The sequence below is a fragment of the Coffea arabica genome, chromosome 3c (genome assembly GCF_036785885.1).
Source record: "Coffea arabica cultivar ET-39 chromosome 3c, Coffea Arabica ET-39 HiFi, whole genome shotgun sequence".
Classification (NCBI taxonomy): Eukaryota; Viridiplantae; Streptophyta; class Magnoliopsida; order Gentianales; family Rubiaceae; genus Coffea; species Coffea arabica.
The window spans coordinates 11,161,258-11,188,163 of record NC_092314.1 but is presented as its reverse complement, the minus strand read 5'-3'; the positions used below and the strand labels follow the sequence as shown (position 1 = coordinate 11,188,163).

At 33.7% G+C, this 26,906-nt stretch overlaps 1 protein-coding gene across 1 annotated transcript; it reads left to right on the top strand.

Moving 5' to 3' along the window:
* The first annotated feature begins 22,384 nt into the window (after window positions 1-22,384).
* Window positions 22,385-26,593, top strand: LOC113734584 (putative late blight resistance protein homolog R1A-10). Its single transcript, XM_072082229.1, has 2 exons — window positions 22,385-26,079; window positions 26,274-26,593. The coding sequence occupies exon 1, from the start codon at window positions 22,728-22,730 to the stop codon at window positions 24,996-24,998; it is 2,271 nt and encodes a 756-aa protein (XP_071938330.1). The 5' UTR covers window positions 22,385-22,727; the 3' UTR covers window positions 24,999-26,079; window positions 26,274-26,593.
* The last annotated feature ends 313 nt before the right edge of the window (window positions 26,594-26,906 follow it).

Sequence of the window (26,906 nt, the reverse complement as noted above, 5' to 3'; positions counted from 1 at the left end):
ATGGAAATGGATTCGGCAGAAATAGAATTGTGATTTTTTGATTTTTTGATTTTTTGATTTTTTTGATTTTTTTTTTTTTTGAAACAAACAAAATTGATAATAATAAAAAGAAATAACCAAAACAAAATAATTAACATTTGATGAAAAATAAACTAGAACAATAAAGTGCAATTTCCATTTCTTTTCCATTTCCTATTTTCATCGTTTTTCTCTTTTTTTTTCTTTTTTTTTTTCAAAATAACTTAACAAAAATAAACAAAATGCCAAAAGATTGAATTTAGAAGACATAAAACATATTTTGTGGGCAATTTTCTTTTTTTTTTCTTTTCTCTCCTCTTTTCTTTTCACTTTCTCATTTTCATTCATTTTCCAAGAGATTCTATGCTAACAGCTTAAAAATAAAAATAAAACTAGAAACTAAAACTAAAAATCGAATAAAACTAAAATGAAAAAATTAAAAATAAACAGCAAATGAAATTACACCAAAATTTGGTGTCTACAAACTGGTAGATTTTGTATTTAACAAAATTTAAATATGTGAAAGTAAAAAAGATTGCGCCCATAACATACCAGCTCTTTATGGATTTTTTGCATTACATTAACAAAATACTAGTTATTTATGGGCATTTTATTCTGAATCACTATATTTATGTAAAATAAATAAATGTTTGTAACTAAAATTGAAAAGGTGTTATACTTATATTTTTACGAAAGAGAAACTGGTAAAATTTGTATTTAACATAAATTAAATATGTTAAAACAACATTACAGGTGATTTTATTAGTTACTTAATTTGTTGGTAAGAAACAAGGTTTTTTTTTTTTGCAAAATTTGTTCATTAGATTTTTTGAAATAATTAGGATATAAAGGTAAATTTTCACAATCTTTTATTAGCAATAGACCCCAATTTCTTCCTAAGCAGTGACGAAATCAAGATTTTTTCTTTGGAGGGGGGGCCAAAATGATCGACAAATAAAATTATTTTAATATGTTATATTCAAAATAATTTTCATCTATTTAAATATATGGCATCCTAAAATATCAAATATTAACTTTAATTATAAAGGTATGTCTATTTAATAAATATGTAATATAGTCATAACAAAAATTAAGACAAGAAATAACATTTGATTAAATATTTTATAGGAAAAAATGCACTTTTCATCCTCAAAGTTTCACCCCAAACATATAGCATCCTCAAAGTTTCGTAATTTTGGCCAATTAAGGACAATTGACTGGAAATGAAGAATTGATCGTTAGAACCAACGATTTTACCCAACAAAAAATGGATAAAATCGAATAGAGCCATTTTTAATGGAACAATTGTAACGGACAAAAAGCTCAATTCTTCTCCTTCTTCGCTCTGCCTTTATGTAACCCCAAAATTTGTTTGCCAATCTCTGGAGTTTTAACGACCGTTATACAACTTTCAAAACAAATAAATTCATTCTAAATTTTTATTTGGGATTATTTCATAAACCAAATTGCGGTCACTTTGTGTAAAGTATCACTTTCCCATAAAAGACCAGCTCTTTATGAATTTCCTCCATTATTAGAACAGGGTACCCATTTTTTTATAACTAAATTTATTTATCGAATAAAATAAAAATAAATTTATTTTCTAATAAAAGACCAGCTCTTTATGGTTTTCCTCCATTATAAGAACAGAGTACCCATTTTCTCATAAATAAATTTATTTATCAGATAAAATACAAATAAATCTATTTTTTAATAAAAGATCAACTCTTTATGACTTTCCTCCATTATAAGAACAGAGTACCCATTTTTCCATAAATAAATTTATTTATCGGATAAAATAAAAATAAACCCGTTTTTCAATAAAAGACTGGCTCTTTATGACTTTTCTCCATTTTAAGAACAGAGCACCCATTTTTTCATAAATAAATTTATTTATCAGATAAAATAAAAATAAACCTATTTTTTCAATAAAACACCAGGTCTTTATGACTTTCCTCCATCATAAGAACAGAGTACCCATTTTGAAAGTAAAAAGGAATTTGTTTATCGGATAAAATAAAAATAAACTCATTTTTCAATAAAACACCAACTCTTTATGACTTTTTTCCATTATAAGAAAAGAGTGCCCATGTTGCCATTAACAAACATTACGTAAATATATTACTGTAAGTCAGATAAGGATCAGATTCAAGAACCTCTAGCATGCTAAAGCATTACCATAGTAGGACTATAAAAAATTTACCCTCACAATGCTGAGATCATAACCCCAAATCAACCATAATTAGTTATCACTTGAACATTAACATGAAGAAGAATATCAGAAACAAGCAAATTTTCAATCCTAAATTATTTAAGAAAATTATGCATTGTCAAAGATGTCTTGCCTCATTGAATTACCCAAGCGGAGTGAAATAAAATACAAACTGGCATTATGAAGAATGTTGCAAATAAAACCTGTGAAAAATGTTACAGCTTGCCAGAAAATTGCAACTCATCAATGCAGAATAACAAGGCCAAGGTTTTAATACAATACATGTTTCTACAAAGCTGTCCTCAATCTAAAAATAATTAAGATTATGAATAAAACCTGTTAGAAATGTTAATGCTCATTGGAAAATTGTAACTAGTCAACGCAGAATGAGAGGGCCATGGTTTTCATATAACAGTTGTTGCTACAAACTCTCCTTAGTCGACCAATCACATGGCTCCATATGAAACCAGAAAACAATCAACTCTGTCCTCAAGGAACAGACCCAAAGCACACCAATGAAGAGCAGGGATTGTCAAGAAACGAACAGGAAACCACGCCTATAAAGAGTAAGGCTCACTGACGTAAATATAGCCCAAACAAAAGTTATCCACCAAGCCAGAAACAAGGCCATTTCTTTGACCAAAGCAGAGCAAGGCAGTAGATTACATGGCAACTTGAAATCTGCCAGCAAGTTAACATCAATATGGGATAATCCAAGAAGGATAAGTGCAATCGCGGCAGGCGCAAAGAACTGCAGAACTACAAGAAACATGTAATGGTTGTGCAAGAAAACTTTTGCCCTGCTATAATCCAAGTCAGGGACCTTGCTGGCATGCAATCTCTGGTACCAACACAGTACCGCTTCATTTAAAAACATCTGCACATTTGGCCGCAAAGACAAAATTTGCAAAATACCAGAACTGAACATGCACCAAACCCTGAACTTGTAGAAATCTGATCGCAACATGCCCAATCTACCTATCAACTCCTCAGTGTATCTGTTCCTACCATTGGAATGAAGCCCTTTGATTCCATCAGATTTCTCGCAGACGAGGAGTTCAGTAAACGGGCCAACCCAAAGCGTGGAAGTGAATACAACTAACAAGTAATTGCCATAAAGAAGCATTCTTCCAAACCATCCACAGGAAATTATGGACAAATTAGAACGAATCTGATCAGTTCCAAGCCAAAAGACTGAAAATTGATAGAGAGGGAAAGAGAGATAGAAGGAGAAAGGTGCAGGGGAGGTTGCAATTGAACTTTCGAGCGCTCTGATCTGAGAACAATATTTGGGAAAGTAGCCTTGCAAGTGTGGAAGGCTTGAAATTCATGTGGTGCTAGGCTTGACAAGTGCTGTGCCGGGAATGGTTAAAAAATTTTCAATGCGCGGCTCTGCTAAAAATTGAAAGGGAGCAAAATTTTGAAATTTTCACAAAAAAGCACCCATGATTTCTCACCAATAACATAGAAACTTTGGCCCACTAGAATCAGTATTTGGAGGGAAGCTTTCCCGCTCTCCTTTTGGCGAGAATTTTAAGCGAGAAAAGTCCTTGCCCTCGCAGAGTATATGATGGCTCCAATTTTTGGTGAGATATTATCCTTTTCCTTGCTATAAGCCTCTTAAGAGCGTCAAGCTTTCTACTTCTTCCTAAAGTTGTTGTCGCTAATACCTTTTTTTGTTGTAGTGAAGCGAGGAAAACTATAAAAACACTGGTGTTTTATTGAAAAATATATTTATTTTTTCATCCGATAAATAAATTTATTTATGAAAAAATGGATACTCTGTTCTTATAATAGATGAAAACTATAAAGAACTTGTGTTTTATTGAAAAACGGGTTCATTTTTATTTTATTCGATAAATAATATTTTGTTTTACAAAAATGGGTACTATATTCTTATAATGGAGGAAATTCATTAAGAACTGGTTTTTTATTGAAAAAAGAGTTTATTTTTATTTTATTCGATAAACAAATTTGTTTATGGTAAAATGGATACTCTTTTCTTATAAGGGAGGGAAGTCATAAAGAGCTGATGTTTTATTGAGAAACGGGCTTATTTTTATTTTTTCGATAAATAAATTTTTTTATTTGATAAATAAATTTGTTTATGGCAAAATGGGTGCACAATTCTTATAATAGAGGAAAGACATAAAGAGTTAGAATTTTATTGAAAAACGGGTTTATTTTTATTTTATCCGATAAATAATTTTTTTTTAGGAAAAGGGGTACTTTGTTCTTATAATGGAGGAAAGCGATAAAGAATTGATTTTTTATTGGAAAACGGGTTTATTACAATTTTATTCCAGCCAACTGTGACCCATTTTCTCACTAACCTAAGGTAGACGGACTAAATCATTGAATTCGTTAACTACAGTCAAAATTAACACAGAAGCAACTGACTCAAATCACTCAATCCTTTATGGCTTATACCAAATTAATACTAGAAAGCTTATTTGAAATAATAATAAAATATTTTATAAATGATTAAAACTTGGTACATTAGTTAGTAAGTACTCGTAACATACTTGTATAATGCATGATTATATGTATAATTTAATATTCTTTTGTACTTATATATTTTAAAATATTCTGTGAAAAATATTTTGACCTTTCACATAACCTTAGAAAATAATAAAATTTTATCGTATTATAAAATAATAATTTTATTTTATTATATTCATAGGTGTTAAATTATAAAAATTGTGATATAGAAACAAGTGATATTCTACGTGTAACTAGGAAGATTTGTTGTTATTGTTATCCAAACTTTCAAACTTTTCAAAAATTGAAAATGAATACAAACTTATGATAAGACAAAATTTTATTATATATTTTACAAGGTTACTTTTCATAGTATTTTAAAATATATAAATACAAAAAATATTAAATTATACCTATAATCATTTATTATACAGGTATATTATGAGTACTTACTAACTAAGATTTATCCCCACATTTGTATAGTTTGTTGTGACAATCAGGTTTATCCCCACATTTGTTTGAGTTTTGATTACAATGGATATAAGCTATTCCCTCCAAACCCCAAATTTTGAATTATAACATTCAACCAAAACATGCTCAAACTCTCAGGCTCGGTCATACAAGGACAGCTAGTGTGAATATCGTAGCACGGTGCTTACATTATTAAAATAAATCAAAAGATTATACCATTTTAATTTGAAAAAAGTTAAAAAAATTATACCAACATAATTAAAATTTAAGATTTATCTAACAATAGTTCAAAGTATGAAAAAAAACTGTAAATCATTCAAGAATTGTGTTTTTGCAAAAGATGGATTTTAAAATAATAATAATAATTTATATTAGAAAATGAATGATATATAGATAGAAATAAATGTAATTGCATGTTTTTTTATTTTAAAATGAAATACTTACCAATATTATGCATTCGATTTGATAATCTTATATATATATGCATTATGAGAATATATATATATATGTGTATATGTGTGTGTGTGTGTGTGAATTAACTACCTTTGAATTAATTTTTATTAAAAAAATTATTTATTTTTAATGCCTTTATAATTTGTGAATGATTGTGAGAGTAAAATATATTATGACAATAAGATACGTTGAATTGTGAAAATTGTAATTTAAACAGGCTCCTAAATTTTGGATATTTGACTTTTGTAGTTGCGAATTTCTTAAATTAACGGTTAGTTATTACTCTAAGTGATATGATAAGTGTCGGTAATAAATGTGAGATGTGAATTGGAATTTGCAGATATCATTTTACAGGGGTGGTTATTATCCGTTAGTTAAAGTTTAGGAGTTTGAATTTTATGGGGTAGTGGAAAAAACATGAGGGAAATGTGGAAAAAATATAAGCATGATTATAGGATTTGTAGGGCCGGTCACATGATTAGTTAAGAGATAAATATTTTTTAATTATAAAAATGTAAAATTCTATTAAAATAGCACTCAGACTTTTGATAATTTTGGAAGCTCCTTATCCAAAACCCTCCTCAGCAATACATATAGATATAGATACTAAACAATAGTTATGATAGCGAAATAGTTTTTACTTGATATAACATGTTGTTGCACTTTTAACGATCATTTGATTTATTGTTGGACCTATTCACCTAAATAAAATAACACCTAAAATTATGGAAGTAAGTTTCCTATCTAAAATAGTAAGTTAAGTGTAATAGATTAGTAACTTTTATACCTCAAAGGTAAATTGGAATAAATATTAAACTTAATTTTTAAATAAATAGATTACTATTTGATATCCCAAACTTACTTTTAAAAGAGTAAGTTTAGTTCAAATAACAGTAAGTTTTTATACATAAATAGTAATTTTTACTAATAACATGGCAATAAAAATGATTAAGGATCAAAATTTACCATTTTTTGGAATGCATGTACAATTTTTACATTAAAACCTTATCTCAAAGTAGTATTAGGAAGTTTATTTGAAATAATGATAAGATGTTTTTATTAATGATTAAAACTTAGTACCTTAGTTAGTAAGCACTCATAATATACCTTAGTAAGTTTAATTCAAGTAATAGTAAGTTTTTATACATAAATAGTAATTATTACTGATAACATGGCAAATTTGATTAATAATCAAGATTTATTGATTTATGGGACGCATGCACTATTTTACTTTAAAACTTATCTTAAACTAGTATTAGAAAGTTTATTTGAAATAACGATAAGATGTTTTATTAATGATTAAAGTTTAGTACCTTAGTTAGTAAGTACTCATAATATACTCGTATAATACATGATTATAGGTATAATTTTAAAATTTTTGTACTTATATATTTTAAAATACTATGAAAAATAGTATGAACTAAACCTACTCTCAAAAAAGTAAATTTCGGATATGCAGTAGTAATTTATTTTTAAAATTTTTAAGTTGCATATTTATTTCAATTTACGCTTGAACATACATCGATCGGTGCTCTCTGGATACGTCCAAACTCCAGTGAATGTCTTTAAACTAAATTCTAATCAAAGTAGTATCCAAAATGTAATGATTCAGAGTAAAATGCCCATAAAACTTAGTACAAGAACAACTAGTGTGAATATCCGTACTATCCAAAATATTTATGTATTTTACATAAATGCAATGATTCAGAATAAAATGCCCATAAATAGATAGTATTTTGTTGATGTAATGCCCATAATCAATGGTCCCAGGATGGCTTTGTTTAGTAATTAGTACTGCTTACGCTTCCTCACAAATATTTTATTCTTAGGCCCTTTATATTTATATTAATTTCGTGACATCCCAACACATTTTTAGCTTCTGCAGTACGCAACATTTCCAAACCCCGGTTATAGGTCACCAGACTCACCACTTGCTTTTGTGGAAATATTCTCTTCTTGATCCGTACATGTCAGGTTGCAACGTGCCGCCTTGTTTACCATATGTTTTACTTTCCATACCTCTTCTCTGATTACTAAACATACCGCAGCAACATCCATTATTTGAAAGTGATGCCTTCTTGTTTAGGGCGCATATCAACTCTTGAAACAATTCAGGTGGCGCGTTGCGGAGATGGTGTCAAATCTTCAGTACAGGAAATTAAAGAAGCACAGAAATACATTGGAAATGAGAATCTGAAGATCATTTATGGAAAATATTGAAGGGCATCAGCTGGTGCAATATCTGGTAATTTTTTTGTGTTACCATTAATTGGCTTGTAGAAATAATGCTTTTTTAATTTAAGGGAGTTTAATTTATATTTATATTTTGGTAGCATTTTTGTACTTCAGTTGCCTGTAATGCGTGCACGAGCACATTGAAATTGACGAACAAACAACTAATTAAATGCTCTTTTTTTTTTTTTGCTTTTGTTAATGAAATTGATGAACAAAAAACTAATTATTGCTCTATTTTTTCTTGATGATATATCATCAGGGAGTGTGATGGTCAGCTGTGTGGTCTGGTTTTCTTTGGTACTTTTGTGGAAGATTGAGATGAAAATTAAAAGGATCGATGGCTCTTTTTTTGTGGAAACAATCAATGAGGTTTGTACGCCATGCACCATTTTATCAATATGCATGGCAGTATAAAGGTTTTTCAGATATTTAGCTGTTGGTGTATTTTGTGTAATTTCGTTTTGCTGCATTTAGTGATGGTTGTGTACTATTTCTTTTCAAACATGTCAATTTGCTGTTGGTGTATTTTGTTATCTTTTTTTTTTTTCTTTCTATTTGAGGTTCAAACTCCATCTTTTTGACAGAATTGATTAACAATTTATGTTTGAGATCATGATTCTTGGAAGAATATGACAGTCCAGTTTGGGAATTAACAACAGACTTGTGGTCTACAAATTCATGTCGAAAGGAAACCTATATGATCATCTCTTTTATGCTCAAAACATGTTTAAGGCAAAAATTACAATGGGGATCGCAAAAGGCATTACGTGACTTGATCAAGATAGAATAGTATGCTCAATCTTAGGTTTGGATTTAGGATATCCAACTTTGAGATTTGCTAAATTTTCAAAATCATATTTTACTTCTTCAAATTGGAGAATTTTTGCAAAGAATGAAGTATGGGACTTAAGTAAGTTCCTTTAAGAAGGATGTCTGCAACTTGGTTTTTCTGCTGCTTGAGCTAATTGCTGGAAAAGGCATTAGCAAAATTATTGATTCTCCAAAGTGCTTTAAAGGTGATATGATTGTATGAATATTTAATTTTCTATTTTTTAAATACCACACCATATGTTTTAGATGATATATAGAGCTGGGGATAAAATACCCAAATTGGAGAGAAAACGTGTATAAATTTCACAATTGTGCAATAGGTCGATGTCTCTATTTTTAAGCTATGTCAAGTGAACCTAGACAACTAATACAATGTATTTGGGGTTAGTTTGGTACCATTTCAGATTCGTTTGGATTAGTTATTTTTGGCGATGTTTTTAAAAAATTTTACTGTAGCAAATTTCTTATAGTATATTTTAGAAAATATTTTGAAATATTTAAGAGTAGAAGAGTTTTTAGAATATATTTTGGGATATTTTTTAAACATTAAAAAAAAATTAGACTACTTTTTAGAGTACCTTTTCAAGTACTTTTTAAAAATTTTAATACTATTTGAAAAACTAGTTTTTGAAATGAAATTTAATTGAATAAAACAAGAATCATATTTTGCCAACATCAAGCCTAAAACAAAAGAAACACATAAATGATTAAACATTGAGTTTGTTTGGATAGGAGGTTATTTGAAATAATTATTATAATACTATTTATGATATGATGTATGTGATATAAAAAGGTGATTGAAAATTGTGTTTATGATATACGTAGAAAAAAATTTGAAATTTTTTTTTTTTTTGGCAAATCTTCTTATCCAAACAAACTCTTGAAACTACCAAAACAAATAGGAAGAGGGGTTCAACAGCGTCCTAAAATCTGGGCTCTAAGAGACGACACGTAGGCCCATATGCTCCTCTCAAGCTGAAAAGTAGACTCATTTAATGTTTGTGGGACATTTTGGACTCCCTCTCACCGCAACCCACATTGCATTGATCTTGTAAGGCCCAAATTTCAGCAATTATTGCACGTCTGCATTCCTCTACTTTCTTTGTTCTGAATACTTGTGATAAATAAATTGATGGGAATGGACTTCAACCCTAATCTATTTTTGCTTCTCTTTAGGGTAAATTTGCCTTCTATTTATTGCGAATCAATGGAAAAATCTCTTTATTACTACTTGATAACACTTTGTGCTTAGGATATCAAGACTATAAATGAGTATGTTATCTTTTTACAAAACTTCCAAAGGTTGAGATTATGATTTTTTACAGCAAATCATATCTCAATTAGTCTTTTATAGGTTAGGAATATTAACTGTTAGTTAATAATCTTTTCAAGTCATGCCCCCCTTTCATCACACATGCTGGCTAAGGCTTAATTAACTTTAACCAATTGAGAAAGTAAGGGTAACAAGTAACAACAATGTGGGTGCCTTTCAGGCCCCAAGGTTAGGGGGTCGAACCTCTCCTACCGCCTGGGTGCTCTTGGAGGGCAGGGTACTTCAGGTGCAGGGTGATTAGTTTAGCGAAACTGGGATACACCCTGTATTTAAAAAAAAAAAAAGTAACAATAATGTGGTTCTCCTTGCAAAAACTAGGACACGCACAAGCTGCAAGTCCTACCTAACGAAAAATGAACAAATTTGTAAGATGATGTCAGATTGGCCCTTCTCAACTATGTAATGATTAATCATCTAATTGTGAATCTACAATAGAAAACACGATAGAGTTTGCTGGCATCAATTTAGACGGATTTGGGTCCTCTCTAATGAAATCTCTCTTCATTTCGTACAATGCACATTTAGATGTATGACACACGTCTTTAATTACTAGGAAAGGACATGGTCATTTTAAATTTGACTAATCCTAACCTTTGTTTATAAATGAAGATACGTGTTATATATCTAAATGTGTACTACAAAAAATGAAAAGAGAATCCACTAACATTTGACTGGTTTTCAATTTTGGTGCTTGTTTTATTCCATGGATCTTTACAATACAAAATACAAATTATATCTGTGAGAGTATTACTATCCATTTAGAGTGAAATTGCTCTGGCAAGAACATAATTGTTTTGGCAATATAGCTAACCCCTTTCTATACTTTCCTAATAAGACATACTACCGATAAGGTATTGTTAAAATGATTTATATGTTTTGTTGGAGGAGAAAATTGTTAGCAATATGAAATTTAAATAGTTAAATGTCTATTCTTTTTAATTAATTTTAAAAAATTATCTTAGTACGTAGTCCTAAAACAAATGCCCACTATGTGCAACGCTTATGCTCCTATGCTAATTTCATCAGAATAGATCTTATAAATTTTAGTTGTAAACTTATCCATTTTCATTTGAAGCTTAAAAACACCATGTAGGATAATTTTTATAGGCTTTTCAGTGGTGATTTATTAAATATGCAACCAAAAGTATATTGACGACATCATTGGAGCTCATTTATCCCTATCATCGGCAATGTCATTGCTCGGCCCATATGCTCGGGAGATTAACATAATGAGAAAGTAAAGACATGGAATCTTGAAGAAAACATGGAAAATTGAGGTCAGTCTGGAAACTAATGGGACTTTTTGTGTAGTACTCTTCATCTGCTATGTGAATGCTGAATTTGTAGTAGCTTTATTCTACAACGATCACCTTCAATCTATTTTCAGGCTTACGCAGTATGATTCGGATACTTTAAAGTGCTAATTCACACCCTAGAAAGTAAAGCAAACATTTTCAATCCCATCTAAGTTTTCTTAACCGTGTTTGTTCAAGGTACTTGTTCCCTCTATAATTAGCTTGATTACATACTTGGCTATGGCCTCGAAAAGAATGCAATCAGAACCAACAACAGGTGCTTGTCTATATTATATTTAGGGCAAATTCCACTTTACCCCCGTGGTTTAGCGTTTTTTCACATAACCCCCCTATGGTTTTAAAAGCTATACATAACCCCCTTATGGTTTGGATTAAAGTGTCAAAGTAACGGAAATAGTCACTCGTAACGGCGTCACATAAAATGTCAAAAATACCCTTATGTAAAGTTGAAATTTATGTATTAACCAAGGGGGGTAATGTGTATATTTTGAAAATTATAAGGGGGTTATATGGTAAAGTATTAAACCATAGGGGGGTTATATAGTAAAATATAAAAATCATAGGGGGTTGATGTGTTATGTATTTATAAGGGTAATTTTGACATTTTTAGAAGTTCCGTTACGAGTGACTATTTCCGTTACTTTGACACTTTAATCCAAACCATAAAGGGGTTATGTATAGCTTTTGAAACCATAGGGAGGTTATGTAAAAAAAGGGTAAACCACAGGGGGGTAAAATGTAATTTACCCTTATATTTATCGTGTCAGTGTAAACATTTTATAACGTGACTGGCCAGATCCATCTAATTCCACCATTTCAAGAGTTGCCACCATCAGGCTCAAAACAAAGAAACACGTAAACCAAGGGAACTACCGAACAAACAGGAGATGGGGCGGTTCGAAAGCATCATAAATTGTAGATTCAACCCCGAAACTGTACTCTCACAGACGAACATAAGGCTATATCTGTTGCGGAAACCCTACCAAAGTTAAGGTATAACGAGTAAATTATTGTACCTAAAATTGCAAAAATGGTAATTCCCAGGAAATATTTGGTGAGGCACACTGGCCTGCTTAAGTACCAATTTCCTAGACAGAATCACCTATATATGCACTTAATTGCACAATAACTCACTACAAATATACCTACAAATATAGCTACTAAATAGACAATAAAATAGAACACCAGAATTTAACGAGGTTCGGCTAATTTGCCTACGTCCTCGGACACTACCGACAATTTAATATTTCACTAGAAGAAATATTACAAAGAGAGAGAAGAAAGCAAGTTATTGGCTCTTGCTTGGTGTACTTGAATTGGTTTGTTTGAGAGCTATTTATAGTTCTCAAACAACCTCTCAAATGTTAAACTTAACCGATGTGGGATTTAGAAACTTAGGCCAAAGAATTCAAAGTCCTGAATTTTGGCTTGAAAAAGTCATCAATTGAGGCTTGGCTTTGAATTCAACAAATCTCCACCTTGGCATAATTTCTAATCCCACCAAAAATACAAATTTTTTTCCCTCAAATTCGGTGGTGTCTTCAAATGCGTTGTCAAGCGCCAATCTTCAAGTTGTGCACAACATTTATCAAATTCAAACAATGTTGGAATTTGATAGTTGTCACAACCTTCGTAAGCATATCAGCAGGATTCTCCTTGGTCTGAATCTTTTGAAGTAGTATCGTACTATCTTCCAAAATCTTCCTCACAAAATGATACCGTACGTCGATATGCTTCGTCCTTGCATGATAAACTTGGTTCTTTGCTAAATGAATAGCACTCTGACTATCACAATGAACTTTGATAGACTTCTGTCCAATTCCCAATTCATCAAGCAATCCATGAAGCCAAATTGCTTCCTTAACAGCTTCCGTAACTGCCATATACTCCGCCTCTGTAGTAGACAAAGCAACTGTTGACTGTAAGGTAGACCTCCAACTGACTGGTGCCTTAGCAAGTGTAAAAACATACCCAGTCGTTGATCGACGTGTATCTTGATCTCCTGCGTAGTCGGAATCACAATATCCAACTACGCCTTGACCAATCTTCTCATCCCGCTCAAATACTAATCCAACATCTACGGTGTTCAAAATATACCGTAAAATCCATTTCACAGCTTGCCAATGCTCCTTGCCAGGATCATGCATGTACCTGCTCACAACTCCAACTGCTTGTGAAATGTCGGGCCTTGTACACACCATAGCATACATCAAGCTACCCACCGCATTTGCATACGGTACCTTTGCCATATATTCTCGTTCTGCATCATTCTTTGGAGATAACGATGCACTAAACTTGAAATGAGGAGCAAGTGGAGTACTAACAGGTTTAGTCTTTTCATTCATACCAAACCTCTTTAATACTTTACTAAGATACTCTTTCTGTGTCAAATAAAGCCTCCCCAATCTTCTATCTCTACTTATCTCCATGCCGAGAATTTTCTTGGCTTCGCCGAGATCCTTCATTTCAAACTCCCGACTCAAATGAGATTTCAATTTTTCAATCTCACCTTGATCCTTGGAAGCTATCAACATATCATCAACATAAAGAAGAAGATATATGTAGGATCCATCTCGTAGCTTGCGCAAATATACACAATCATCATATTTGCTTCTTGTGTACCTTTGCCCCATCATAAACTTGTCAAATCGCTTATACCACTGTCTTGGAGACTGCTTCAATCCATACAACGATTTGTCAAGCTTGCATACCATCTTTTCTTTACCAGCAACTTTGAATCCTTCTGGCTGAGTCATGTAGATTTCCTCTTCCAAGTCACCATGTAAAAACGCAATTTTTACATCTAATTGGACAAGTTCCAGATCCAATTGTGCTACCAAAGCCAATAAAATTCTGATGGAGGAATGTTTCACGACTGGAGAAAACACTTCGTTGTAATCAATTCCCTCCTTCTGAGCGTAGCCTTTAGCCACCAATCTTGCTTTGTAGCGAACACCAGACTTGTCAGAAAATCCTTCCTTTTTTGCATATACCCACTTGCATCCGATTGCCTTCTTTCCCTTTGGAAGACTGGTTAGCCTCCATGTTTGATTCTTATGAAGGGAATGTACTTCTTCATCCATTGCAATCCTCCACTTTTCTTTATCCGAACTTTGAGCTGCTTCATTGAAAGTGGCAGGAATATCAACATTTATGGTTGGGGATGCATAGGCCACTATATCAGCAAAACGAGCAGGTTTTCTGATTGTCCTCTTTGGCCTACTGGTTGCAATTGATTCATGTTGCTGTGAAAGTTCTTCAACTGGAACATTTTCTTCAGTTGATTCTTCTTCTACCATAGGAGTCCTTTCATCTACTCCGATATCCACTGCTGGTCTGATAATGCTTCTTTCAAACTTCATCTGCTTAGGAGTGCTCTCCACCTGTTGGGGAGTACTATCATTCTGCTGTACATCTACCTTTGTTAACATGGTAGATTCATCAAAGGTGACATCCCTGCTGAAAACTATCTTTTTCGTTTCGGGACACCAAAGGCGATAACCTTTAATGCCTGTTGTGATTCCCATAAAGAGCGCCTTCTTCGCCCTTGGATCCATCTTTGATTCTTTAACATGATAATATGCAGTAGAACCAAACACATGTAAGGAATCATAATCTGTAGCAGGTTTTCCCGACCATTTCTCTAATGGCGTTTTGCCGCCAATAGCAGTTGATGGTAAGCGATTAACGAGGTGATTTGCATATGCTAAAGCCTCAGCCCAAAATTGTCTGCCCAACTCAGCATTGGACAACATACACCGAACTTTCTCCACCAATGTCCGGTTCATACGCTCTGCCACCCCGTTTTGCTGTGGTGTATCTCTGACTGTGAAGTGCCGAACAATGCCTTCATTTTCACAGACCTCCATGAACGGATCACTAGTGTATTCACCTCCGTTGTCTGTTCGAAGGCGTTTGATCTTTCTTTCTGTTTGAGTTTCCACCATCTTTTTCCACTTGATGAAAATTCCCAATACTTCACTTTTCGCCTTCATAGTATACACCCATACTCTTCGAGAGAAGTCATCGACAAAGGTAACAAAATAATTCTTGCCTCCCAAAGAAGTTGTTTTGGAAGGTCCCCACACATCAGAGTGCACATAATCCAAAATACCCTTGGTATCGTGAATTGCAGTGCCAAATTTTACCTTTGTCTGCTTTCCTTTGACACAATGCTCGCAAAAATCTAACTTGCAAACACTGGCTCCTTTTAATAGTCCTTGATTCATCAGAAGATTCAAAGATTTTTCTCCGGCATGCCCTAAGCGCATATGCCATAATCTGGTTACTTTCAATTCTCGATCATCACTGGAAGCCACGGCCGCTACTCCAACAACTGCATTACCTTGATAGTAATACAAGTTATTATTTTTTCGGATTCCTTTCACCAGCACCAATGCACCTGAAATGATTTTCATCACTCCATTATATGCCGACACCTTGTAGCCCATTGATTCTAGTACTCCCACAGAAATGAGGTTCTTTTTCAATTCTGGCACATATCGGACATCAGTTAGAATCTTAATTGATCCATCCTGATTCCTTAGCCGAATTGAACCATCCCCATTTGTTGCTAATGTGGTCTCATCTGCCGTGTAGACGACTCCACCTTCTTTTTCCTTGAAATCAAAGAACCATTCTCTATTGGACGTCATATGATGGCTACAACCTGAGTCCAATAGCCATGTACTAGAATGACCAGTAGGCATGACAGCTAATGAAAAATCTGAGTTTTGATCAATGCACTCAGATACATTTGAATCCGCAACAGCTTTTTCTTTGTCAGGTCTACCCTTCAGTTTTGGGCAGTCCTTCTTCCAGTGCCCTTTCTCTCTGCAAAAGGCACACTCATCTTTACTTAGTCTGGCTCTTGACTTGGATCTTCTTCTCGTCCCCTTTCTCTGGTTTTGTGAGCGTCCTCTAGTTACCAGAGCTTCTGCTGCTCCATCTCTGCTATTTTGCTTGTCTTTTCTTCTGAGCTCATAGCTGTACAGGGCAGAGCTAACTTCACTGAGGGACACCTCAGCTTTCCCATGGAGTAGAGTTGTTTCAAGATGCTCAAACTCCTCAGGAAGAGATCCCAACAACATGAGAGCCAAATCTTCGTCTTCAAATGTCACATCTAAATTCATCAGATCAGTGATTAACTGATTGAAATTAGTGATGTGATCACTTAGAGTTGTGCCAGGAACATAAGTGAAGCGAAATAAACGCTTCTTCATGTTGAGCCTGTTCTGACAATTTTTCTTCAAGAACTTCTCCTCCAATCCAGTCCATAATTTATTTGCAGAGGTTTCTTTTGAGAATACATATTTTTGTTCCCTTGAAAGACACGATCGAATTGTACCACACGCTAAACGATTTAGCGTCCTCCATTCCTTCTCTTCAATCTCTTCTGGTTTCTCTTTTTCGATGGCAATGTCTAGACCTTGATTAAAGAGCGCGTCTAGAATCTCACTTTGCCACATGCCGAAATGACCGGTACCATCAAATGTCTCCACATTTAATTTTGTATTTGTCATAACATTTCTCGCCATAATAGATAATGACGAGCTTGTTGATGCTTGCATTGTAGATGAAGATCTACTTTCGGCCATCTCTACAAATTATATTTAGTAGCTCCTAAATGTAGAGTAACAATAGCCCAAGAAATCTTTTCTGATGTGGAAGATCAGACCATGCTGCAACCACAGAGCATACTAAGAAACCTCAAGCTCTGATACCAATTGTTGCGGAAGCCCTACCAAAGTTAAGGTATAACGAGTAAATTATTGTACCTAAAATTGCAAAAATGGTAATTCCCAGGAAATATTTGGTGAGGCACACTGGCCTGCTTAAGTACCAATTTCCTAGACAGAATCACCTATATATGCACTTAATTGCACAATAACTCACTACAAATATACCTACAAATATAGCTACTAAATAGACAATAAAATAGAACACCAGAATTTAACGAGGTTCGGCTAATTTGCCTACGTCCTCGGACACTACCGACAATTTAATATTTCACTAGAAGAAATATTACAAAGAGAGAGAAGAAAGCAAGTTATTGGCTCTTGCTTGGTGTACTTGAATTGGTTTGTTTGAGAGCTATTTATAGTTCTCAAACAACCTCTCAAATGTTAAACTTAACCGATGTGGGATTTAGAAACTTAGGCCAAAGAATTCAAAGTCCTGAATTTTGGCTTGAAAAAGTCATCAATTGAGGCTTGGCTTTGAATTCAACAATATCATAAGCCCATAAATTCCTCCCGAAGTGAAAGTTATAGTCGTTTAAAGTTTTCTCACCTTCAACGCACCTTGCAATGATCTCGTAAGGGCCAGAATTCAGCAACATGTTCCACATCGGTTTGTGTACGCCCTGTGGATTTCTCTACTTCCTAAATCGACTAGCGATTGAGTTCTAAATTTAAAATGTTAACGCCAAATTTCGATAATTTCAAACACTGACTCAATTATCTTGTGCTTTGCTTCTTGCTCTATTTTTGCATTGAATAACCGAATATGTCAGTTCTCCACCTCACTTTCCAAAAAAAAGGAAGAAGTAGAATCTGGAACCAAAAACTTGCTCGAGTTAATTGCGTCTTACATGACCACGAGTTGATCCACAACAAGATTAATAACAGCTGTTCCTATGAAACTGAAATTGCAAGACGGTGAGAACAATCAGCGAGCCCTTTCCACGCTGCACCATGTTGTCAAGTCACTGGTCAGCAATGCAGCATGATGGTTTAACAGCTATGCCTGATGAGCAAACAATTTGCTATTAGTGTGAAAGAAAAAGACAGCTGAAGAAGCAAATTTGTGCATGGATTTTGTGTTGATTATTTTAGCGACTGTTGTGCGCTAATTCTTTCAGACTTGTTTCATTCAATTTGCTGAATTGGGACTTGGAAAAAGGGGACAATGTACTTTGGAAAACTTCAAAATGGTTGGCTTTTTGCCGTGGCTGTCCGAGCTTTTGTTTTTGTAGGAGGTAGAAACTCCATAAATCACACGACAATTGGATTAATCAATTTATGTCTCATCTCATGGCTCTTGGAAGAGTGAGACCGTAGCAATTTGGCACCACTAACACGATTCAGCCAGAAGATTAACAGCAGACCTTTGATCTACAAATACATTTCATATGGAAACCTATATATGATCATCTTTTTTCTACTCAAAACGGTTAAGTGCATGGCATGATCTAAAAAGGTTTTCAATTGTGATAGCGAAAGGCCTTGCGTCGCTTCATCCATCAGATTAGAGTAGTTTTATCGCAGCATTTATTCAACATGTATATTGCTCTATCATAGTTTTGAACCCCAAGGTGTCCAAATTTTGAAAGTGCAAAAGTTTTCAAATCAATTTTACTTCTTCAAGTGGGAGAATTCTGGTAAATAATGAAATATGGGAGTGTGGTTCCTATAAGAAAGATGTCTATGAGCGGTATATAATTCCCCATAAAATATATATATATATATATATATATATATATATATATATATATATATATATATATATATATATATGGGGATGCATGTGATTCAAGGCAAAGTGTTTTATCAATTAAACTATGTTTCGTTGTCGAACTATCTGACATTGTGCAAAACTATAGGAGAGTTATATCTAATTTATCCTACAATTTGTTAAATAACTCAAACTCTTGGTTTTCAGAAGTGTGAGTTTATCAAGTTTTCTTTTTCATATGTTCTTGCATCAGGATAGTTCGAATTTGATGGCTTCACATATAGATGTAATTGGCCCTTACTTAATTTGTGTACATTTTCTGTAACTATGATAATACTTTGTTTGGAAATAAATCCCCAGCATAACTGAGAAGCCAATATAATGGTGCATATTGATCATAACTTTACATTAAAAGTGTGTGGAGTGATAAAGAAAAATTTTATTTAAGAAAATTTGTGGGGAAATCCTTAACTTTACGCTAAAACATAAGCATATTAACGGAATCAGTTTTGTGACGTCGGAAATTTCTGTTTAACTTAAAGTCCTTATTTATTTTTCCTTCTCAATGTTATTGGTTGCATCATGGTAAGAAGTGGAATTAATTTTTATTCTACACGCTTTGGACGGTAAAATCATCAAAGTGTCTCAAATCACAAAAAAAGCAGAGCCCAGAAATACGAGGATAAATAGTCCAAAAACAATAAAAAATTCTTTCCTTGAATCCGTCAAAACGAAAGGCGATTGTGGGGTGCAGGTCCTTTCTTCTCAGTAACCTATTGAGTAATAAAAAAAAAAAAAAACTCCAAAAGAAATACTACTAAATACTTGCTTGCCCTGCAGACGGTGAGATCTGTTTCTATAAAAGGTAAGATTCCTGTAAACTTGCAAATTGTACATTTCTAAATACCCTACTACTCAACAAAAATCAATTAACAGGTCAAATTCCAGCACAAATTGGCCTGTTGGGTCGGTTGAAGACTTCTGATGTTGCCAACATCCTTCTATCTAGCCTTTTAGTAGATCAACTTTTGATTAAATTTATGTGACATAAAGTTAGTCAAGAAAATTAACATCAGAATCGATGGAGATCTAATGCAGAGGTGGGTAAAGTGGCCTGATGGTTATGTATAACTTTTCAAGCTGCAGCTGAGTTATTTATACATTAAAAAAAAAATCCCTAAGATACAAAAGTGCAATTTATCCTATACATATATTAAATTTTTTTTCAACAAAGAAGAAGTAGGATTTTTTTTTTAAAAAAAAAAAAGCGAGGAGGAGAAAGGAGAATTAGATTCCAAGACTTCTAAATCTTAGAATTTCAACATTAGTTAATAAAATCATTTTGGACTTTTAATATAAATAATTTTAACATTTTAAGTAATTCCAATGCAGAGGACATTTTGACATTTTAACTAAAATCATTTTGACACTGCACTTCAAAGCGTGGAGTCATGTACAGGTTACCGCACGGTAATTATACGAAAATGCACTAAATTTGTTCGTTTGTTTGCAAGGGGTTGCACTATAATTTATTCGTTTGTTCGTTGATGAATATAACAGGAAGGAGGCTGATCAGTCCAGAGACTCCAGACCATTCTTGATGGAAGGGATGAGCCCCATTACATGGCAACTAGTGTGGGGTTAGTGACGCCCATTACATCTTTAGCTAAAGGGATAATTTCAGAAACCTCCCCTGAGGTTTCTGAAACTTGCACTGAGACCCCCTGAAGTTCTCAAAATTTCACTGATCTCCCTTACTTTTGAGTTTTTGTAACAAAGCAGTCCAAACCATATTACAATATTATTTTCATGTGTGAGAAGGTATTTTTATTCCATGATTGCCCTTTGCTCCTTGTATTAGTAGAAGATTGAAACAAGAATAAATTATTAGAATGGCTATTAAAGTTGAGGGAGTGTAAGTACAATACAAAAAATTATAAGTACTAGATGTGCCAGGAAAAATACCGATTTTCATAAATCTTAAGTCAACTAGTAGGTTATCTATTTAATATAAATTAAGTAACTAATTAAACTAATTAAATTACCTGCGAGTATTACTTTCATATAATTAATTTATGTTAAATACAAAACCTACCAGTTTCCCTTTTGTAAAAATATGAGTGTAATACTTTTTGAATTTTACTTACAACCATTTGTATATTTAATATAAATTGAATGATTCAGAGTAAAATACTCATAAATAGCTATTACCTTGTTCGTGTAATAGAGAAAATCCATAAAGAACTGATATGTTATGGGCAATTACTTTTTTTTTTTTCATCTTTCACATATTTAATTTATGTTTAATAGAAAACCTAATTGTTTTTCTTTCATAAAAATATTAGTGTATCACTTTTTAAATTTTACTTACAAACATTTATGTATTTAACATAAATTATATGAAAAGTGTAAAATGCCTATAAATAACTAGTACTTTATTCATATAATAGAAGAAATCCGTAAAGAACTAGTAAAAAGTGGGTAATTTCTTTTTTTACTTTCACGTATTTAATTTATGTTAAATATAAAACTTATTAGTTTCCCTTTCGTAATAATATTAGTGTAACATTTTTTGAATTTCACTTATAAATATTTATATATTTAATATAAATTAAATAATACAAATTAAATTGCTCATAAATAGCTAGCACTTTATCCATATAATGGAAAAACTCGTAAAGAGCTGGTATGTTATGAAATTTTTTTTTACTTTCAAATACGTCATTTATATTAAATATAAAACATGCTATTGTTCCTTTCGTAAAAATATTTATGTAACGGCTTTTGATTTTTATTTGCAAATATTTATGTATTTAATATAAATTAAATGATTCAGAATAAAATACCCATAAAACTTGGTACTTGGTTCATGTAATAAAGAAAAACCATAAATAGTTGGTACTTTATGAGATATTTATTTTTTAAAAAATATTTAATTTATGTTAAATAGATAACCTACTAGTTTTTTTTTTCCGTAAGAAATTACTGTAACACTTTTTAAATTTTATTTAAAAACATTTATATATTCACAGCAGGCACAAAAATGGGCCCTTACTCCCTAATCCAGCTTTAATTCATGTATTAGCCATCAAGTTTGTGTTATTGTTGTTAAGGTTGATTAATCACTTTAGATGCCTTTTTCTCCAACTAAACGGTAGAAATAAACCCTAACTTCAGTAGAAAAATGGCACCAAATTTCTTCCTCAATTGTCACCTTTTTGTAATGGAGTTTTAATTAGCTTAATTAGACATCAAATTTATGTTATTCTAGTTAAATGTAATTAACTAATTTTGATGCATTTTTCCCCCAAATTTACATTAGCTATTAGTCCCAATTTCATAGGACAAAGTGGTAATTTCAGCTATCATGATGGAAGCAAAGGGTTCCAAATCTCTGCCAGGGGAGGTTAGTGAAATTTTTAAAACCTTGGCGGGTACCAGTGCAAGTGTCAGAAACATCAGGGGAGGTATGTGAAATTATCCCTTAGCTAAAATGCTTCTTAAACAGTCTAAGGATTAGCTGCCGTCATAATTGACAAGCACTGAAGGAAATAAAAAAAGTTTCCTTCAGAACGAAAAGCATGTCCTTTGTTATCGTGCAATGTCAGACCGGTTCTTCTCAACACGAAACGGGTATTAAAAAAAAAAAAAAACTATGCATAGTAGTAATAAAACTTCTTTACTTTACTTAAACCAGGATCATTTCCGGATTATTTGACCGCTCTCTCGTTACCTTTGATTCATCTGTTCTTTCTTGATCTTGCTCCGTCTGTCTGTTGAATAATTTATTATCTCATTTCTCTTCTTCACCTTCCCAAAAGGAAAAAAAAGGGAAATTTCAGGAGAGAAATACTTGCTTGCTCTGCCGTCGGCGAGATCTGTTTCTCCCTTAAAATTTTAGAGTGAAACTGAGGAAAAATCCATGTTCCGAGAATGCAATTTTGGAGCTGCGTTCCTGGATATAAGACTTCACAAAACATTTGTTATGTGTGCAAGAAAGTGGAGCCACAGCAATGATTTGTACTTGGAATCTGAGAATGTAGCGAAGAAGGCGCGTCTTCCATCTTTCTTATCTTGCATTGAAGATAACGTTCACAAATATGAGGAGGACTTCCGGTACTCTCTTTGCAATATATCAGCATTTGATGGCAGTGGCCTAGGTCGTGTTCCCTATGAAGTGTTTTCTGAGTTTTTGAAACAGATCAAATCATTTAAGCAAGAAATCATCCAAGTTTACTTTACTTTGCCAAGCAGCAGATCATTGGAATCAAATTCTTGCATGCCAGTTGATGAACTAATGGAATTTATAGACCTCATTCTAGAAAATTTAGCGGATTTAACAACTGTCTATTTGGGTATTATTGATGATATGGATCCCCAAGTTAGTGCTCAATTCCAAGCCCTTGAAGCAAAGCTAACATTCTTGAAAAACTTCATTCCCTTTGCCAAATTGCGAGGAACTGCAGATATTCCTGCCTTGCTATTGGCTCACTTTGAAGTGGTGACTTTGAACGCAGCACACCTCTTTTACATGTGCTCTGTTTGGGATGGTAAGGAGCGGCACAATCCTGAGTTCTGCTCCATGATATATGAGCAACAACAGAAAATCACACCTATTGATTTTCAAGTCTATGAGATTTATATGGAAGTTCTTAGAGCTTCAAGATCCTCAAAATCATTGCATAATAGAATGATGGATAAGCAGATATTGAACAACTTCAATGATTCTCTCATAAGTTGTCTCTGGGAGCTGTTATGCTGCAGCTCTAGCTTTATGGATTCTTTGAAAGATGAAATGCAAATACTCTATGCAGGACTGAGGTTCTTGAGAAGCATTTTAAGGGAGCAGCAGGAGAAGATGGATGAACAAAACGAAAAAATTGGTGCTCTTCTTTGTGAGGCAGGCATTATAATTTGCTTGCCTTCTCTAAACAGAGTGAAGGAAGGACAAGTTAGCTTCTCAGAATCCACAGAGGCCCTTAACTGTTATGATATGCTGGCTAATACCAACATCCATATCAAGCATTTTAAGGATCAGATCAGTGGCTCAAGCATTATTGAAAGTCTTCCTTCCTTTCACAGCTTAAGAGCACCAGAAATTAGCAAGACTTCCAGCCACATTCTATCAAAAGGTAAAATGCCAATAGCCCATGAAGTCATGGTTGGTCTTGATGACGAGGCAGCAAAAGTAATTGAACGACTTATATGGGGACCAGAACAGGTGGAAATTGTTCCCATTGTGGGAATGGCTGGGCTTGGTAAGACGACTTTAGCCAAAAAAGTTTACAATGATAGTTCAGTAATCTGTAACTTCCACATTCGTCTTTGGTGCACTGTTTCTCAAGAATTTAACATGAAAAGCTTGTTAATACAAATTTTGTGTTCTGATGGAAAACGGTTAAGGATGGTCAAAGAGCTTAAAAACTTGAATGAACATGAATTGCTTCACGAGCTCTATCAAAGGCTGAAGACGAAGAGGTATCTTGTTGTTTTTGATGATGTCTGGGACATTAAGGTATGGAATGAGCTGAGAATTTCATTCCCCGATGAAAAGAAAGGAAGTAGAATCATCTTCACGAGTCGATCTTCTAATGTGGCTTCACAGGTTGAATATGGGGGGAAACCTCACAATCTTCGTCCACTCAGTGAGAAAGAAAGTTTTGAATTACTGCTGAAGAAGGTATTTGGAAAAGAAGATTGTCCTCAAGCATTGTGTGGAATTGCTATGAAGATTGCCAAGAAGTGCAGGGGATTGCCACTAGTAGTTGTTGTTGTTGCTGGAGTTCTAGCAACTATAGGGCATGATATTTTGGTTTGGGAAGAATTCGCTGAAAGTTTAACTTCAACCATGGTGTCTGGTACAGACCAGTGCAAGAAGCCATTGGAGCTCAGTTATGAGCATTTACCGTATCACTTGAAGGCATGCTTGCTGTATTTTGCTGCCTTTCGAGAAGATGAAAAAATTGGTGCCAAGAATTTGATGCGTCTATGGATTGCAGAAGGGTTTGTGGAAAAAATTCAAGGAAAAAGATCGGAGGTCATTGCGGAAGAATATCTGATGGACCTAATTGGTCGAAACTTAGTTATGGTAAGTAAAAGCAGATCCATTGGTGGAGTCAAAACTTGTTACATTCACGATTTGATATTTGAGTTCTGTAAGGGCGAGGCTGCTTCAGGTCCTGCGAGGATATGATGAGCTCTCTACCTTTAATGAGCCTCCCAACCTACCTCGGTTGTCTATTTGCTCCAGTGGAGAAGATTTTATAAGGTCAAAGCTATTTTGTCCATATTTAGGTACTCTGCTATTCTTTGATGCTACTCCAGGAGATAGGTTTGAGTTGCGTAACATCTCATTCCTTTTTTGCATCTACAAACATCTTAAAGTTTTGAATTTAGCGGGCATTATGCTAAGGCTGAAGGAGCTTCCAGCTGAAGTTGAATCACTTCTTTGTTTAAGGTACTTAGCCCTTAGAGCTTGGAAAATGGAATTCATTCCACCATGTATAGCCAAGCTCTCACATTTGGAAACCTTTTGTCTATATTCTCACCAGATAGTTTCATTGCCAGATAGCATCTGGAACATGAAGAAGTTGAGGCATGTACATGTAAGACACCTTGTTGTTATTCGTCTGTCTTCCAACGACGACGCTGTTGAAAACCTCTCTACTTTACCCAATTTAGACACACTCTCTACTCTGCGTCTTTATCTTGATAAAGAAGGAGAGAAACTGTTGAGAAGGATTCCCAACGTTCGCCGACTTAAAATTTTCCATTTGGGGGATCAAAACAGAGTATGCTGCAACATGAGTCGACTAGAATGCCTAGAGTCACTCAACTTAGGGGGCTACAGCTTCTTAGGTTCACAGGAACATGTTGAGCTTTCTTTTCCCATGAATTTGAAAGAGTTGAGTCTTGAAGCTCTGGGTCTTCCCTGTAGAAAAATGTCATTGATTGAACAACTACCCAATCTTGAAGTCCTCAAATTAAGAGTCCAGTCAATGGAGGGCCAAAAATGGGAGCTGATGGAAGGAGGATTCCCTAAACTCAGGGTCTTGACTTTGGAATATGTAGCGATTGTTGAGTGGATAGAGACAGACCTTGACAGTGATGATTACTTCCCGTGCCTTCAGCAATTAAAACTCCACAGAATTTCTTATTTGGAAATAATGCCTGCTTAGTACGGGAAATTGAAGAAGCACAGAAATATAATGGAAATGAGAATCTGAGGATCATTTATGGAAAATATTGAAGGGCATCAGCTGATGCGATATCAGGTAATTTTTTTTGTCATTACCATTAATTGGCTTGTAGAAATAATCATGCTTTTTTCATTTAAAGGAGTTTAATTTATATTTACCTTTTGGTAGCATTTTTGTATTTCAGTTGCCTGTAATACATGCACGAGCACATTGAAATTGATGAACAAACAACTAATTATTGCTCTAATTTTTGTTAATGATATCATCAGGGAGGGACTGCTACAGTGGTTTTTCCTCTTGAGATTGTAATTGGTTATCTGTGGCTTTCTTTGGTGCTTTTGTGGAAGATATGGCGGAAAGGATCGATGGCTCTTTTCTTGTCAAGATATGGTGGAAACAATCAATGAGGTTTGTACACCGTGCACCATTTTATCAATTGCACGGCAGTGTAAAGGTTACTAAGACATTTTGCTGTTGGCATATTTTGTGTAATTTCGTTTTGCCAAATTTAGTGATGGTTGTGTGCTATTTCTTTTCAAACATGTGTCAATTTGCTGTCAAGGAACTTTGTTATCTTTTTTTTTTTTTTTCTATTTGAGGTACAAACTCCATCATTTTGACAGAATTGATTAACAATTTATGTTTGAGCCCATGAGATTTGAATAATTTTTAAAGTCTCTGTTTCTCAAGTTATAGATGGTAATATTCCAACCGTGAAATTATGTGCTATATGATGACGGTCACCGATATCTTGGGTTGGAAATTTCCACCTGCTACTAAGATTGATTCTGCTAAAGCTCCCGCTAAATTAGTTTTGAGTTGTAGCAATATCCTTAATTCTACTAGGAGTCTGGTAAAAATATGATTTTTTTTTTTAAACTTTGGTACCGAGTCTGGTAAAA